At 43.5% G+C, this 17,654-nt stretch overlaps 1 protein-coding gene across 2 annotated transcripts in view; it reads left to right on the top strand.

Moving 5' to 3' along the window:
* The window catches only part of SLC15A1 (solute carrier family 15 member 1), a 48,988-nt gene extending 37,564 nt beyond the window's left edge, over positions 1-11,424 (top strand). For both annotated transcript variants that reach the window (XM_087865035.1, XM_045811062.2), the window contains exons 19-23: positions 7,353-7,460; positions 7,583-7,694; positions 8,238-8,381; positions 9,447-9,554; positions 10,484-11,424. In XM_087865035.1, coding sequence (XP_087721161.1) covers positions 7,353-7,460; positions 7,583-7,694; positions 8,238-8,381; positions 9,447-9,554; positions 10,484-10,675 — 664 coding nt within the window. In that variant the 3' untranslated portion in view covers positions 10,676-11,424. The remainder of the gene's footprint in view (positions 1-7,352; positions 7,461-7,582; positions 7,695-8,237; positions 8,382-9,446; positions 9,555-10,483) is intronic.
* The last annotated feature ends 6,230 nt before the right edge of the window (positions 11,425-17,654 follow it).

Here is a 17,654-nt window from a genome sequence, read left to right on the forward strand (position 1 = left end):
TTTTAAACTATACGATAGCTCCAAAAAAAGATAAAATACTAGGTACAAATTGAATAAAAACATATATAAGATTTGAGAACTAAAACTACAAAAGGCTTATGAAAGAAATTAATGTTGAGTGAAATAAATGGAGAGATATGGCTGGCTTCATTGATTAGAATACTTAATATAGTGACAAGGTCAGTTCTCCCCAAATTGATCTGTAGGGTTAATGCAATTACTATGAAAATCATAGCATTATTTTTCTATGATTTTTTCCAGTTTTATTGAGGTATAAATGACAAAATCAAATACATTTAAAGTGTACAATATGATTCAATATATGTATACATTGTGAAATATTTACCACAGTCAAGAGTTAACACAATCACCTTACAGTTACCTTGTGTGTGTGTGTGTGTGTGTGTGTGTGTGTGTGTGATAAGAATGCTTAAGATCTAAAAAGCGAAGAATGTTTAAGATCTAACCACTTAGCACATTGGAAGTGTACAATACAGTATGAATTATAGTCACCATGTTGTACATTAGAACCTCAGAACTTATTCGTGGTGGAACTGAAAGTTTGCACCTTTCACACAACATCTCCCTGTTTCCCAACCTCCAGTTCCTGGCAACCACCATCTACTCTTTTTTTCTATGAGTTCAACTGTTTTTTAGATTCCGTATATATGTGATACCATGCAGTCTTTGTCTTTCTCTGGCTTGTTTCGCTTAATGTTTCTAGGTTCATCTATGTTGTCACAATGGCAGGGTTGCCTTCTTTTTAATGGCTAAGTAATATTTCATTTTAATACATACATATAGATATATAGACATAGGTGAATTAGATTTCATCCAAACTAAAAACATTTGTTCTGCAAATCTCAGTGCTAAGAGAATAAAGAGTAAGCTACATACTGGTATAAAATATTTGCAAATCACGTATCTGACTAAGTATTTGTATCCAGAATATATGAAGTACTCTCAAAACACAATAATAAGAAAATAACCCAGTTTAAAAACAGCAAAAGATTTTGACATTTCACCAAAGAAGGTAGACAGATGGCAAATGGGCATGTGAAAATATGCTCAACATCACTGGCCATTAAAGACTATAAATTAAACCACAGAGAGTTGCATGACATAGCTATTAGATGGATATAATAATTTTTTTAAACTGACAATACCAAATGCTGGCAAGCAGACAAAGCAACCAGAACCCCCATGCTTTGCCTAGTGGGGGTGCAAAATGGTACAGCCACTCTGAAAAACAATGAGGCAGTTTCTTATAAAGTTAAATGTATACTTACCATACAAGCCAGCCATCCCACTCTCAGATATTTGTCCCAGAGAAATGCAAACTTATGTTCACATAAAAACCTAAACATAAATGTCTATTCGTAATCACCAAAGATTGGAAGTCACCGGAATGACCTTCAGTGGGTGATGGATAGACGGACAATAGGCTGTAATACATCCATACAACAGACAACTACTCAGAAAAAAGGAACGATTGATACATACAGTAATAGAAATGAATTTCAAATCCATTATGCTGTGAAGGAAGCCCGTCTCAAAAGGTTACATGCATACTGTGTAATTCCATTTACATGGCATTCTGGAAATGGCCAAAAAAAGAAAAAAAGATAAGGATATGGGGACAGATTAGTGGTTGCCTTGGGTTAGGAGTGAAGGAGAGGTTTGGTTATGGTCAACGTGAGGGAGATGCGGGGGCCAATGGAGCGGGTCTGTATCTTAGTCATGGTGGTGTGTCTCTGAATCCAGACATGTGTTAAAATTCATAGAACTGTACACCAAAAATCCAGTGTACTAAATGCACTTTTTTTTAAAAAAAGATTTTATTTATTTGAGAGAGCACGATAGGGGGGAGGGTCAGAGGGAGAAGCAGACTCGCCACTGAGCAGGGAGCCCAATGCAGGGCTCGATCCCAGGATCTTGGGACCCTGGGATCATGACCTGAGCTGAAGGCAGACACTTAAACCGACTGAGCCACTCAGGCACCCCTTAAAATATACTTTTTAAGTAAGATTGGAAAATCTGAATAAATTGGGGGAGAAATGAGGGTAGGGCTCCTATTTGCCTCAACTCTTACCACCAATCTCTGTTTCCCTGTGGCCACTCCTTAACAATTTCAGATTTCAGCTTATACCAATTAACACTAAAACATGAACGAGTGGGGGGAAAGGTGTATGATTGGGAGGATGACTAATAACTTACTAATGGAAATTGTGAAGAAACGGAATTAACTCTTCATCTCTCTTTACCTCTGGCTTGTTTCACATTGTTAACATTTGTATCATTTATCTTTGTGTGTACTCCAAGTGCTAGGTCAGTTCTAAAAATGATTAATAAACAGTATTTACAAGTTGACTATCAAAATATTAGTCACAAGGTAATAAAAGTCAGAAAGGGAAAGAAATGTAACTTTATATCCTTGAAATTATATCCTCAAATAGAAATATTCTCAATGTCAAGATTAATTGGAATATCCTGTTGCATACCCTGAATTGTTTGGTGGTACCACAGCTTTAAACCAAGGTTTTCTTGCACAGCTTTTGTCTTTCCCCGTGACTTCCTTGGCCTCTTGTTGACACAAGCATGAGCCTTTATCTCCAGGGTGATCCAGAGAATGGACCCAGGGAATTCACTGTCCTCTTTGAGAACCAACGCTTCAGCAGGCTCTTTGACATACGAGGGCATTTGCTCTATAGTCCTGTGAAGCCACTGTCAGAATTTTCACCATCTGCCCAGGTTAGCGCCTTTCTTTCTTGAATTCTGGGTCATCTTTCTCAGACACCTTTCTTGTTTGGCTGCAGACTTGTGCTCAAATATCTGACCAAGAAAAGCTGTGAGGCAATTTGCAAGTCCTTGCCTGCCTGAAAATGCTTTTCTGTTCTCATACTTGATCATAGGTTGACCGCCATTTTCTTCCCAGAACGCTGGAGGCTTTCTATTGGCATCCACTGCCTAGTTGTGCTCAAACACACACACACACACACACACACACACACACACACACACACAGCATCTGCCACTCTCTGTAGTTAATTTAATTTTCTTTTCACCAAGCTTTGGGGATCTTGTTTCTCCTTGGTGTTCTCACATCTCTCTGCAGTGTGACTACGTGTGGATAGTAGCCAGCACTAGGTCTTTTGGATTTTGGGTTCCTTCTCATTTTCTTTGTTCTCTTCTGTATGAGTTTGTTAAGGCTGCCATCACAAAGCATCACAGGCTGGAAGGCTTAAACAACAGAAAATTATTTCCTCACAGTCCTGGAGGCTAGAACTCCAATACCAAAGCATTGGCTGGGTTAGTTTTCTCTGAGGCCTCCCCCCTTGCCTTAGAGATCGTCATCTTCTCTCTGTGTCTTCACATGGTCTTCTGTGTGTCTGTGTCCTAATCTTCTTATAAGAACACCAGTGATCTTGGATCCCTCATGACTTCATTTTACCTCTTTAAAGACCCTACCTCCAGGGGCGCCTGGGTGGCTCAGTCAATTAAGCATCTGCCTTCAGCTCAGGTCAGGATCTTGGGGTCCTGGGATCAAGCCCCATATCGGGCTCTGCGCTCAGCAGGGAGTCTGCCTCTCCCTCTCCCCCCACTTGTGTGGGCGCAGATGCGCCCGTGCATGCTCCCGCTCTCAAATAGATAAAATCTTTAAAAAAAAAAAAAAAAAAAAAAAAGACCCTACCTCCAAATACAGTCACATTCTGAGGTCCTGACGGTTAGGACTCCAACATATGAATTGGGGGTGGGGTGGAGACACAATTCAGCCCATAACATCTTCTTTTGTGTCTTCTGGATTGTTCTTCTGTCCTGCACACACGCACATACATACAACTGTCCTAACAGATCTAGAAGGAAATCCTCTGATGATGGTCATCTGGCCCTTTCCTAATCTTTGTATCTGAGTCTGAGCTGGACGTACCTCTGGGATGTCCTTTGTGGCTCAGAACCATCGTTTTGATTTCCTCAGAAATGTCTCCTAACTTTGGAAACTTTAAACAGTCTAAATTGTGGTATCCTTTCTTGTTCTGGTGCTATGCTAAAGCTTCATTCTTCTTTAAATTGTCTTTGCTGAGATCTTGGGAAAGAAGGACACATAAAATCAGCAACATTTTACCCCACCAGCTCACCCATGTGGTAAAAGATAAGCCAGAAACTTTTTCTTTTAATTGGCAACATCAAATCTTTAATGGATCAAAGGATTTATTATTTCAGCAATGTCCAGGAGACAATCCATAAAAAAGGGAAGTTCTGAAAAACTAATGTCAGAAACTAACTGATAAATAGAACAACTTCAAGAAAGTCAGGAGGTCGGATTGCAGACTAATATATGAATTAAAGAATACACAGAATTTTAAACAAAATGGAAACCTTTTAATTATGTGGTATCAGTAAGTTGCAAGACTTACACGGACTATCTTCAACAGAGTCCTTTAAGTAAAGTGACAGGGGCGCCTGGGTGGCTTAGTTGGTTAAGCATCTGACTCTCGATTTTTAGTTCAGGTCATGATCTCAGAGACGTGAGATCAAGCCCTGCATTGGGCTCCACACTGAGCATGGAGCCTGCTAAAGATTCTCTCGCCCCCCCCCTCCCCTGCCCCTCCCCCTGCTTACGTGTGCTTGCTGTCTCTCAAAAAAAAAAAAAAAGTGACAATACTTGGGTCAAAATTGGTTGAGAATTTGATATTGACCTTTCTCATGAATTTTTTAACATTATACATTGCTATATATGTATATATTTATAAATAATGTTCTTGAGCATGTTTTTAAACTTAATATATTATTGTCCTGTGTATGTTCTGCAATATTATATATTATAAAATATCATTTTAATATTTATCCATATTGCTATATGCATCCCTTATCCACTCACTTAAACCACTATATAATATTCCATTGCATGCATATACCACAATTTATTTATCCATCCTTTTCTTCAAGGAAATTTAGGTTATTGCCCTTTTTCCAAACAGTGCCCCAATTCACATTCATATATGATTTTTTTTTGTCCACATGTACAAAGTTTCTCTAGAGAGGTGGCCTTTAAAGCTTTTATTACATCCAATAAAAATATTTGAGCATACACCCATAATGCATGAATATGATACCTTTTAAAAATTATATATGTAATTATCATACCAAATTAGTATGCATTATAATTAATTTAAAATATATTAAGAGAATGAGAAAAATAAAATCAATACAAGTATTTTTATTCATTAGTGGTACAAAAATCATTAATGTAGATGATGTGATTATATATGCTTCATTAGTTTCTAAAAAGCTCAATCTAAGATTTAGAAGAATCTGTGCATAGGCTTGGTTGTAAGTTCAGTTTATTTCAATCCTTGGTTTCTATTTCTATGACTGTCATACTGAAAAATACACTTCAAGGAAGGAGTATGGTCATAAGTAGATTAAAAAGAAATCTTCATTTAAAGATAGCTGTGGGTTTATTAAAATCATTTTGGTACTGGGACAACTGGGATACCCACATGCAAAAGACTGAAGTCAGACCCTACCTGATACCACACGCAAAAATGTACGCAGTGGATCATAAACCTAAATATAACTAAAACAATAAAATGTATAAGAGAAAAATAGGAGTAAATCCTTGTAACCTTGGGTTAGACAGTGGTTTCTTGGATATGAAGCCAAAAGGACAAACAACAAAAGAAAAAAATAGCCACCTGGGCTTCATCATATGGAAAGCTTTGTTGCTACAAGTGATACCATCAAGACAGCAAAAAGCCCATAGAATGAGAGAGAATATTTCCAAATCATATATCTGAAAAGAGATTCCAAATACGTAAAGAACTCTTGCAGCTCAGGAGTAAGAAGACAAATAACCTAATTTTTTAAATAGGCAAAGTATTTAAAGAGACATTTTCTCCAAAGAAAATATAAAAATGGCCAAAAAGCCTAGGAGAGATGTGCAACATCATTAATTATCAGGGAAATGCGAATCAAAACCACAGTGAGATACCACTTCACACTCCCTAGGCTCTAACCAAAAAACAGGCAATAACAGGTGTGGGTGGGGATGCGGGCAAATCGGAAGCCTTTTACACCGCTGGTGGGAACGCAGAATGATAAAATGATGCAGGCACTTTGACAAAACGTTTCTCAAAATGTTCAACAGAGAGTTACCCTATAAGTTGGCCATTTCACTCCAAGGTGTCCACCCAACTTTCAGGCTCCTGTTGACCTGGGTCAGGGTTCCATTTTCTATGTTAAGCACCTGTCAAACTACACCAAGTCAAATGCCCAGGGACTTTAGGACCTGAGCTTAATTCAAAGAAATGTCCTCCCAGTGCCTGGAATGTGGCCAATATTACTTGTTGCCACAAAGCTGATGAAATTTGGCTACATATTTTGGGAATGTACAGGTTAAATTGCTCTCTGCAGTACTTGGGTATACGATCTTATTACTGCCCATTCTTTAAATTGGATAATCTGCTGAAAGCTTTCACTCACCTGTCTGATAGGAAAAATCAACTAGTGTTACTCGGGGCAGCAGCCTTCTCTCTGATGGGCTGTAAGAGCGTCAGGGTCTTCTACAGCCTGGAACATTGAAGGAAGGGACCTAACCATCTGTCCACACTGTCGCCATCTATGTGGCCCTTTGAAGGCAAGCAACTCAACTGGCTCCGTGTGAAGCTTAGGCATAGGAGACTTTGCAGCACCTGGAAGCCTTGAGCCCTAGCACCAAGGCCTGTGGGTGCTACGCTCCCACCAGTGTTCTAGCAGGGTGCCAGTCACCATCACTCCAGGTCCTGCAGACACAGCCTTCCCTTTCTGAGGGGAGCTCCCCCAAAAATGTCTCTGGTTGCTGGACCGACCCTCTTCTTCCTCTCCACTCTTTGGGGCCCCTCCCTGCTCAGGCTTCTAGAGGTAAAGGACAGAAAATGGCCTACCATCTCCAAGCCCCAGAAAGAAGCTCGGATGGAGACAGTTAGGGTACTAAGCAACTTCTACTTTGGTCCTTTAGCTCTAAAGCTTCTGAGCAAGGAACAAAAAGCACTGCTTTCTTGAAGCAGGGACCAGCTCCTATTTCCATCCAGGCTAATATCCCAACATACCATTGAAATAGCTCCTAGTTACCAAGTACTTAGAACAGCTCCAGGCAGAAGACTGTGGTCAATTCTTTTGGGTGTGTTCTCATGAGTGGGTGAACAAGGACAAAGCTAGGGTGGCTTCCTTCTGCCTTTCTAAGTCTAGAAATCTTCCATAAACATCTTAAATTCCTTCCAAAAGAGAACACAGCCCAAGTTCGGGTGCACATACTGTGACGTTAACAAAGTATCCCAGAGTCCACTCACAAGACCGATGGTTTTCTGTTTCAGATTTGTAAATAGTTTTGATGAGAGCTTCAACATCACAGTGGGCGAGAATGCTTTTGTGAATGTCACCAGTCACAATGCCAGCGAGTATCAGTTTTTTTCTTTGGGCGTGTAAGTACCTATCCTGGACACTGTGCTCTGAAGTTCAAGGATTTCAAGTCTTTTTCTTTAAACACTATGTTGAAGCTGTTAATACCAGGAATGTTAACCTATATTATTCTTTCTTTCCATAGAAAAAACTTTACATTAAGCTCAACACAACAGATTCCACAAAACTGTACAAAGAATTTCCAATCATCCAACCTTGAATTCGGTAGTGCCTTCACCTATGTAATCAGAAGGGAGGTCAGTAAGTCATTCTGTTGAATCAGAAGTTCTACTCGAACACTTAGGACCTGGTAATGATCGAACTGGAACAATACTAGCATCTGTGTTTTAAATGGGCTTAGAATTCATTCGGTTCACCACTAATTCTTTAACTTACCATTGACTTAAGTTCGCTGTTATCTTTGGAATAAAAATAAAGAGACTGACTGAGTCTGACTTAAAGTCCACGTTGACCAGTATTTGATGCCCCTCCATAGACTATTTACATGGACTTGCGAACTTTGAGTTCCAAGAGATTGCAGTGTGTTAAACAAACCTGACTTCCAGTCTACTCTGATTTAAGAGGAAAACACTAGCGAACAGATTTTCAATCCCACCAAAGCCATTTCATCGCGAGGATAAAATGCACGGTTTCATACTGCCATTTAAAAAGTGTACTTACTTGACAAATCCTATGACGTGATCCTAGGAGTCCAAACTCCATCTGCCTGTTTGAGCAATGTTTATTCTAGAAGCAATTCTCCATTTTCATTTCTTCTCGCTTTTGCCTTATTGGTTTAGGATACTGGCTGCCCCAAAATGTACGAGTTTGAAGATATTTCACCCAACACAATTAACATGGCTCTGCAGATTCCGCAATACTTCCTCCTCACCTGCGGCGAGGTGGTTTTCTCTGTCACGGGACTGGAGTTCTCATATTCTCAGGTCTCTTGGTCATTGTTTCTACCACCCCTCTCCCACACCCCTGTTGGGACCTAACTTCAATAAGCGATATATTTACAGTTTAAAAGATTCTAGGGAAAAAAAGAATTCTAGAAAGCATTATGGTATCCTCCACCAAACAAGTTTTTTGAGATCCCCAAGTCATGTTTTTATCAAATAATAACATGACTCTGTTTAGCTTCTTGGGCGTACGTATCATATGACTCTGTATTCCCACATCATATAGTAGAGATGTGGAGTCCTAAGTGGGGAAAACTGTATTAGTGACCATGACCAGGATCATGACAGGCAGCGGATTCTGTATTCTGAAACAACTAGGTCAGCTGTTCATCCTGGTGCTCATTTCTGGGTTGTGTCCTCATAATCATTAAGGCTCAGGTGAGTTTCTTCCATAGCTACCAGTAAACACACTGATTAAGGCCTAGCTTTTACAAGTTAAAAGATGTTATTGCTTTCAACTGTTAAAGTTGAGAGTCATGAGGTAAATTTTGGATTAGAGCCTAGTTTCTCAACAATTTCATCAAAATATAGTTAAGGTCAAAATACAATGCCTAACACCTTTAACTTTGGCGATAAAGATCGTAAATATGAGTTGGGCAATCCCTTTCTGTGATGACCTCACAATCGAATAAAAGGACTATATCATAGGTGACAAGAGGGGTTTGGTCACGTGGCAGGGAAGCTCACAGCAGAGCAAGCTTCTGGCCCAGAGAGCAGCCTCCATTTAGGGGAAAAAGAATGGGATGGATGGTTTTGCTTGGAAACTCTTCTGTAGACATAGAATTGATTCATCTATAGATTTGCCCATTTAACTCAGGACAACTTTGCAAGGATGTGGAGAGTGGGAAACAAGGGATTCTGGTATGTTCCTACATGAGTGTTTGGGGTGTCTTGTTATCCAAGTGGTCATCCTTTCTATATGTGAACCAACCTGACTTTCGATGTGCATCTTTGGGCAGACTGCCCAATTGCACGCATCAGTAAGTGATGTTCTCCAGCTCCACGGTAGCCATCTAGATAGGGATTGACTGTGTGTTGTTTCCCCAGGCCCCCTCCAACATGAAGTCAGTGCTTCAAGCAGGATGGCTGTTGACGGTGGCTGTTGGCAACATCATTGTGCTTATTGTAGCAGGAGCAGGCCAGTTCAGCGAACAGGTACGGGATGGGGAAAGAGACTGTGTGTGTCCGTGGTCATCATGATGACTCTCCCTTACCACCTGTGTATACACACGGTCATCTAAGCTAACAGCTGAATAAAACCAGCCGGAGAGGGTGATGACCAAATGGGTTTTTGGCCAAGTGTGTGCCAATTCTTCCTATTTCCACTTGGTACTATACAGTTGGAAAGTGACAACCAAAATACCCAGATTGGGTTAACATACCTATACCCTACTGTGGTTTACTATCAAAGGAAAGATCTTTCCTAGCTTCAGTGAATGCAGCGTAATGGCCCCAAGCCAGACATGTTTTCCAGAAAGTTTCATGATACCTAAAGTTAGAGTCATTCTAAAGGTGTTGTAACTTTTCCAGCTACCATAAAATTAGGGCTTTTCTGAAACTGAAACTCTCTCCTTCAGCACTTTAGCATATCTCTCTTAAAGGGGTGCTCCCTTACGCTGTTTCTTCACTTCCCCCTTCAAGTCCCATCAGGGCATGTGCTCATGCTGTGTGCGAGTAACCTCAAGATTCTGCCAAAGGATAATGTGGGGGTCTTGTCTTAGAACAAGTCAACACATTATTTTTTGCTCAAGAGTACTGTGTGCTGTTCTGTTGGTCCCCATCCTTCTAGAGGCCAGCTCTGTCCCTTAACATGGGTTTCTCAGAAATTTTCTCTCATCTTCCCAAAGTCTTGGTTTCCACCCTCCAGTCCTGTTACGGAAATGTTATCTTTATACTTGGGCATTCAAGAAAAGCTGGCCATTCTGTATCTACGATAGTAGCCTACCAATTTTCCAGAACAGTTTCATTGCAGAGCACCTTCTACCTAGACGTAGCAGGAAAATGTCCTCACAATGCATACATTACCATAACCTGCACTGTTATTGTTTTTGTTTTTTCTTGCTCCAACTCCAATCCCTTCAAAGTGGGCCGAGTACATTCTGTTTGCGGCATTGCTCCTGGTTGTCTGCATAATATTTGCCATCATGGCCCGGTTCTATACTTACGTCAATCCAGCGGAGATTGAAGCTCGGTTTGATAATGAGGATGAGAAAAAGAACCTGGAAAATATGAATAAATATGCCACAGTGGCTCCCGTCTCACAGACACAGATGTGAATGTCAGGAAGCAAGTGGAGGATGGACCGGGTCCAGGACAATACCCTGACTTCTGTCCCCTGGTGGCAGGACACTCTGATGGGGAGGGCTTCGGAATTGTGAACCAAGAAAGCTCTTTTCTAAGCAGCCAGCAATGAACCTAAAACTCTGGAAGAAGTCTTTTTATTTTAAGAAAAGTCATATTTAAAGCATGTACACACATACGTACACATACACATGCATTTCTACAACGATGAATCCATGCCCTGCCTTTAACTCTTTTTCTACCACCTAAATGAAGTTATTTTGGACTAACTAGTCATTTTTTGAAAGGGTGGCAAAGTCCCATGTTGTTTGCATTCTAACTCTCTTTGAAAACACTGTTAAATGAGGCAGGAGCCGATGTGAAAAGTTAATTTACATGCTTTAGAATGGCATGTAATAATAAGCACCAGCTAGTATTAACTGAGAATTTTACCTTTTGTTTTTTGTTTTATTTTTTCCATTCCCTACCTCTTTTTAAATTTTGTATGACTCAAAAGACCACTCAGGTAAAGGCCAGTAATGATTTTTGGCGTTTCAAGTATGAAATACATTCCTGTTCTTAAAAATAAGTACCTGTGTGTTTTGGGGGGTAGGATAAGAAATCCTCAACCTGTGTCCCGATTCTAAAAGTTGTGTGCACTCAATAAAATGTCATCAGAAGTTGATAAAAGTACGAGCAAAAGCAATGTCCACATACAATAAATTCCAGGAACATGAAACATCAAGGTTTGTTTCTTGCTGGTGCTGTTTTTCCCGGGGATGTGGACGCCCATGCTTTGCTTTTGTTACCAGGAGCTTTGTACGTGCGGATTTATATGCCATCTTCAAGTGTTTTTCCCAACACAACAATTTTGTCTACTCGAACCAAAAAAGTTTTTTTTTAAACATTTGTTTATTTTAGATGGGCGTGGAGGGGCAGAGGGAGAGGAGAGAGAGAGACTGTCAAGCAGACTCCACTGAGTATTGAGCCTGACCCGGAGCTCGATGCCACGACCCCGAGATCATGCCCCGGGCAGAAGTTAAGAGTTGGACACTTAACCAACTGAGCCACCCAGGTGCCCCTCAAACAAAAACTCTTGTAGAATGTTGTAAATACTTCATGCTTGACTCGTCTTATAGGCATTTATCTTGGGTATCAGACCCAGCGTGGTTCCACTTTGTCACTCCTACAAAAACCAGCAACAGTTCTCAGACAAACTGGCACGCAGCTCTGACCGTTGGAACTTGCTCCCGTGATCCATCAGGAGGAAGGGCCCGGGGTGGCCTTCCAAGACGCTTCAGGGACAAGCTCATTGTCCCGCTGTGGAGACTGAATGAAGGGAGGCTCAAAGCGCAAGGTGAGAAACACCATGTGAGTCTCAAACCTCGCTGAAGACCTTTCCTACTCTTAGGATCAAGCCCTCGTTCCTTAGTTGAGGCCTGCAAGGTGTTTTTTTCTCACGACACATCTGCTTTCTCTCTGCTCACTCCAATCCGACTAACACTGACTTTCTTCTGGAATGCATCAAGTTCTCATTTCCAGGTCAGAAGAAAAATCAGGTCCTGAGACACACATTCTCTACCAGCTTGGCCCACCCAATCCGCCTGGCTGAGTTCTCTGCATCTTCAGGCTGCGGGCCACTTCCCCGGGGGGTTTCTCATCCCCCAGCCTGGCTGCCTCCCCCGTGCGCTGTCCCACACCCTACGCCCTGGTGGGCCATCCCAGCTCTGCCAAGGCTGAAAGCTCTCTGCGTGTGTCCTGTTCTCTGGAACTTGGTGGGCCTTGATGTGTTACACAAACACTTTAAAGCTCGGGCTGGGAGGGGTGTGGTGGAAGATGGAAATGAGCCTAATGAATGAAGTCTGGCCCGCAAGCGTAGCTTTGAGGAACGACTAAGTTTGCCTCTCCGCTCATTCTGCCCTCTCACTTACCTATTGTGTCCCTGATGGGACAAACCACTAGCTAGATTGATGAGCGCGCGGGGTCATTATCTGAGCTTGCCCATAACTGAGAGAGAATGAAGCCTAAATCCTCTGGAGATATCTAGTCCTGCCTGTCCTTACAGCCACTGGGTAACACTGTGCAAGTCTCAACGTTTTCGATTTGATTTCATTTCTCTTACAAAGCAAAGAATACCACACACTCTGAGGTTTTAAAAACCCTTTGTTTCGGGTGGCTCCCAAATATTTGATGGACTCTGATGTTAACACTGTAGGATGCTTTGCGTATGAATGGAAATGATGCCTACGGGATCTTAGTTGGCCTTTGAATGAGGAGAGAGCGAGGGGAAACAGGTGCACTGGGCTGATCAGGGCCGAGTCTCCAGAGTCGTCCTCCCTCTAGCTATTATTTGACCACTTCTTCCAAACATAATCAAGACTGACAGGTGCCAGCGTGGCTGTTCTAGATGCAAGACATTGGACAGTAGCAAATGTCATGGGGAGGGGACGGAGGAGGGGACACGTGCGGCTGAATCAATAACGCGGGGTCTCTTGGGCCCTCATGTTTTCCTGCTTTATGCCTTTCTCTAAGTTCCAGGCTCATCAATGTAAAATCAAAATAGTACACTGACCGGGGCGTTGGCTGACTGTCAGATACAGTTGAGCATGGGTTGGGGAGAGCACCTGGAATGGAAGTGCTGTCACTGGAAACAGCAGGACTTCATCACTTATACAGGTCTTCCCTGCTATTTCAAAGCGGGGTGTTCCCATGAAGCCTTTTGTCAGCCCAAATGGTGGGAAGCAAAGAAGCAATTACCATTAATTTATATGGAAAATTTTTAGTACTCTCCAACCCCCAAAATTCCCTCTCTTAGGCTTTTCTGAGACCTACGGACACATCTTGCTAACAAGTGCACAATATAAATGGAGATAAAGTCCAGCTGCTCACAGACACTGTTCAAAGCTCTGGTATCTGGATGCTGAGTGCGGTCCTCGAGGAAGGAGCTGGGCTGCGTGGCTCTTGGGGCTTGGGGTGCTTGTACCTCTATTACAGTCCGCTGCAAAACCAACACTGAATGCCAGTTTTGCTTTTCACGCTTTGTGTTTTTTTAAAGCAGAAATCCTCTTTGGATTTCTTTCTGCTAGCAAAAACAGGTACTAATGTAGGTCTTCTATAAAAGTGGCCTAATGCGAACTTTCAGAAAGCGGGGAACACCTGTACCTAAAAGCCAAACTATTTTGAGAAGTCCTTATAACATACATATGAATCTTCTTCATATCAGCCTATTCTTGTTTTGTTTCCATATTTCTCTTGCTATTTTTTAAAAATTTTGTGGATGTTTTTTCTTTCGGGGTACTAAAATATTTATCTTACCGTCTATTTTAGACCTTACAAAATTACTTTATGAAATGTATGTCCAAGTTTGATTTTTGTTCACCATTTTGCATCTTGTCATACATTATGGAGGGTTTTTGCAGCCTCATGTTTTTAAATGGCAAACGATAGCAGTCAACAGTTATCGGGCACTGTGTGCAGAGCATTACGCGCGCTCTTGCATGAAGCTTACGAGCGTTAATCCTTGCAACGTCCCTATAATGTAGATTGCTGATGTTATTCCCATTCCACAAAGGAGAAAACGGCCACAGAGAAGCCAAGTAATCTGCCGGAGGTCACATCCACAGTCTGGCTCCAGAGTCCAGACAGCCAGCCACTCAACAAACTTGCCTCTCGCTGCCAACATTTCACGGACAGCGTGGATTAATTTGATTTGATCCTTTTAACAGTGGTAAAGAAGGTCTTGCTTGCCCCATTTCCAAGATAAGAACACTGAGGAACCAGCTTAAGTTACTTGCCCCAGGCCATATCCCCAGCGGAGGGCCGAGCCGGTGTTTGAACGAATGAGCAGAAAGACCGGCCTCTTGACCACCGGTCTACTCTGTCTCCTTTCACACAGCAAAATGCAAACACGTGATGGGGGGGGCATGGTGAAGGGGGTCCCAGAAAGCTTCGGAGAGGCAGCAGTTCCCTGGAAGCCCAGAATGGGCGGGGCTAGATGGACAGGAGGGGCCGTATGTGGGGAAGAGAGACTGGTAAACCCTGCACTCAGAGCATGAAACGGAAAAGATGAAACACGTTTGCCATCTTAGAAGGAGCCAGGGCCTCCTCCAAGGACCTTGTGATGTTCTGAAAGCACCGGAAGCCGCTCCCAGGGGTCTGAGTTTTATGCACCCCGGTTGCGTGTGGGAGTCCCAGCTGTGGCTCCTCCCAGGTCGGGTCAGTGGGATTAGCTCTGAAGATCACCTGCCTGCGAGGGGCTGAGGGGCCCAGTCTCACCCTGAGGGGCAGTGGCCTGGCGGCAGGGGAGAGGCCTGGGCCACAGAAGGAGCGGTGGCCAGTGACAGTGCTGGAGAGAAAAGGAGACAGGGGAGTCACAGCAGGTGGAGGACAGCAGAGAATGTGCCAGCTGTCCTGTGTTTTTAATTGTGGTAAAATACACAGAGCAGAACTTGCCGTGCGGCCATTCAAGTGTAGAGTTGAAGGGCACTCCCACTGCATGAAGGGCACTCCCACTGCAGAACTCTCTTCACACTCACGGAACAAGAACTCCAATTCCCTCCAATCCTCCCAGAGGCTCCCAGAAAAAGAAGGCAATTCTCCTTCCACTTGCCTCCATCCTATGATGTCAGAGGGCCTGCAGGCTTTCTAGAGAGAGCCCCACGTGTCAGGGGCCTCTGACTCCAACCTGATCAAAGGCAGTGGAGAGAGAGCCCAGGTGTTGGGCTCTGAGGTCTGTCTGCCAAGGACACAGCCGCACTCCATCCACGTTCCCTCATCCTGCTGACCTCTGGCGATTCGGAGCCGATGGAGTCTGTATTTAATGTAACCCCTGGTTTGCTCTAATGAGGCGTGTAGGCTCCATGGAGGTGTTCAAAGATGCACAAGGAACAGGAGCTGGATGTGCTGGGCTGCTTCTTAGAGCTGACTCTTCTGGAAGCAAGTGTGGGGCCCTAAGAGCTTTCAATGAGTGTGGGAGTCAGGGGATTGGCCCTGGGCAGCAAGCCTTTGTGCCTGGGGACTGTCCTCTCCTTAGTGCTGAGCAAGGAAGTGTTTCCCTTAATAATCTCCCTAAGCCGCTCTCTGTCCTGTTCAGGCCCCCTGTCACAGCACTTGGTGTGAGAGCTTCCCCCTGCCATCACCAGCAAGACGCCAAGAACCCTTCCCTAAGCTGGGCTTTGGGGCAGAGATGACAGGCTCGCTGCCCCTGCTGCTTAGCCCGGGTCTGGTCATCGGTCAGAATGAGCTTCCGTACGACTGTAACTTTCCATAAGTCGTTCGACTTACTTGCGTCCTTGGTTTAGTTTACAAACCTGGAAGGAGTTCTTGGTGTGTCCCACACCCATGTGTGTCCAATAAGCAGGAAGGACCTACATCAATCCCAGCAGCCAGTGGGCGAGCGATCCCAGCAGCCAGTGCGCCAGCCCTCAAGAAGGAAGCAGTGTCCTCATGAGAAGAGGAGCGTGAGGTTTCTCTCCCTCCCTCCCCTCCCCCTCCATTTCTCTCTCTCTTTCCACACAGCAAAAAGGCGGCTGTCAGGGCGCCTGGGTGGCTCAGTCAAAAGCGTCTGCCTTTGGCTCAGGTCATGATCTCGGGGTCCTGGGATCAAGCCCCGAGTCAGGCTCCCTGCTCAGCGGGGAGTCTGCTTCTCCCTCTGCTCCTTCCTCCCCGCCCCCCCACTTGTGTTTGCACTCTCTCTCTTTCTCTCTCCCTTCTTTCTCAAATAAACAAAATCTTAAAAAAAAAAAAAAAAAGCGGCTGTCTGTAAGCCAGGAAGAGTGGCCTCACCAGAAGCCAACCCTGATGGCGTCTTGATCTTGGACATCCAGCCTCCAGAACTGTGAGAAAATTAATTTCTATTGTCTAAGCCTCAGGTCTGTGGTATGGGTTATGGCAGCGCACGGTGACTAATTCAGGGACCCACTGTCCCCGTTTGTCTGGGACTAAGGGAGTTCCAGGGCCAGTCCCAGGAATATCGCCACATGATTAATGAGATTGTGTATGGAAGGTGCTTGGGCTTCATACAGTGCATTGCATGCAGTAAGTGCTCTATAAATGCTAGCAATTATTGTTCTATCCCTTCAACAACTACTGAGTAAGCACCTGCTCTGTGCTAAATGTGTTTTCATATACTGGCGCTACAAAATAGATAAATAGATAAACTTGTGACATGTACAAGCCTTTATTTACCCAGACCAAATCACAGGGGTCTTGGTGTGACCGGGTTCATAGTGGAGGTCGTATCAGAATAGGAGGACAAAGGTCAGGCAAGGTTGGGCTCTGGGGCAGGTGGCCCTTAAGCACTTCTCTCAGCTGTCCCCCAGCAAAAGCCACCAAACCAAGCAGTCACCCCCGTTACTTCCTGTTTCTAAAAAACGGGAGCCTAAGATTGGTAGCACCAGGGTCTGGTCAAATGTCCACAGGTGTTTTGCCAAACGGCTCTGGCCAGGCCCAGCTGCAGGAACTTTCCTTTTGACTAAGCCTGGTTATGACACACGGTATGTGTGGAAGTGCCCCAGCTTGGCCACAAGATGGCGAACGAGAACAGGCTAGGCAGTGTGTGGTGCCAACAAAAGGCTTTTGTAAACGTCAGAAATGCTTATTATAAATTTTTCATGCATATACATCAGAAGGTCTCATCAGATACCGAGTGGCTATTTCTAGAAGCTTCTTTCTTGGGACTGGCATTAGTGGCCTTCCATTCTGTCTGGGACTCAGGTACAAGTCCCAACCTCCCAGTTGGGGTTCTTGTTCCTCAGGATGGCACCAGACAGTGTGAGGAAGCAACTGGGGTTTTGTGAGTCGGGAAAAGAAACTCCGTCATTGACCACTTCCTTCATGCCCGAGTTCGCGTGATTTTACATATATCCTTGTCCACTCACTGATTCATTCAGCAAATACTTATTAAGCTTCTACTGTTTTCCAGACACTGATGTCAGCCAGGTAAGTAAATATATAACATAATGGCAGATGTTGATA

Source organism: Ursus americanus, chromosome 10 (assembly GCF_024610735.1).
Source record: "Ursus americanus isolate L20-20 chromosome 10, mUrsAme1.1.p, whole genome shotgun sequence".
Lineage (NCBI taxonomy): Eukaryota > Metazoa > Chordata > Mammalia > Carnivora > Ursidae > Ursus > Ursus americanus.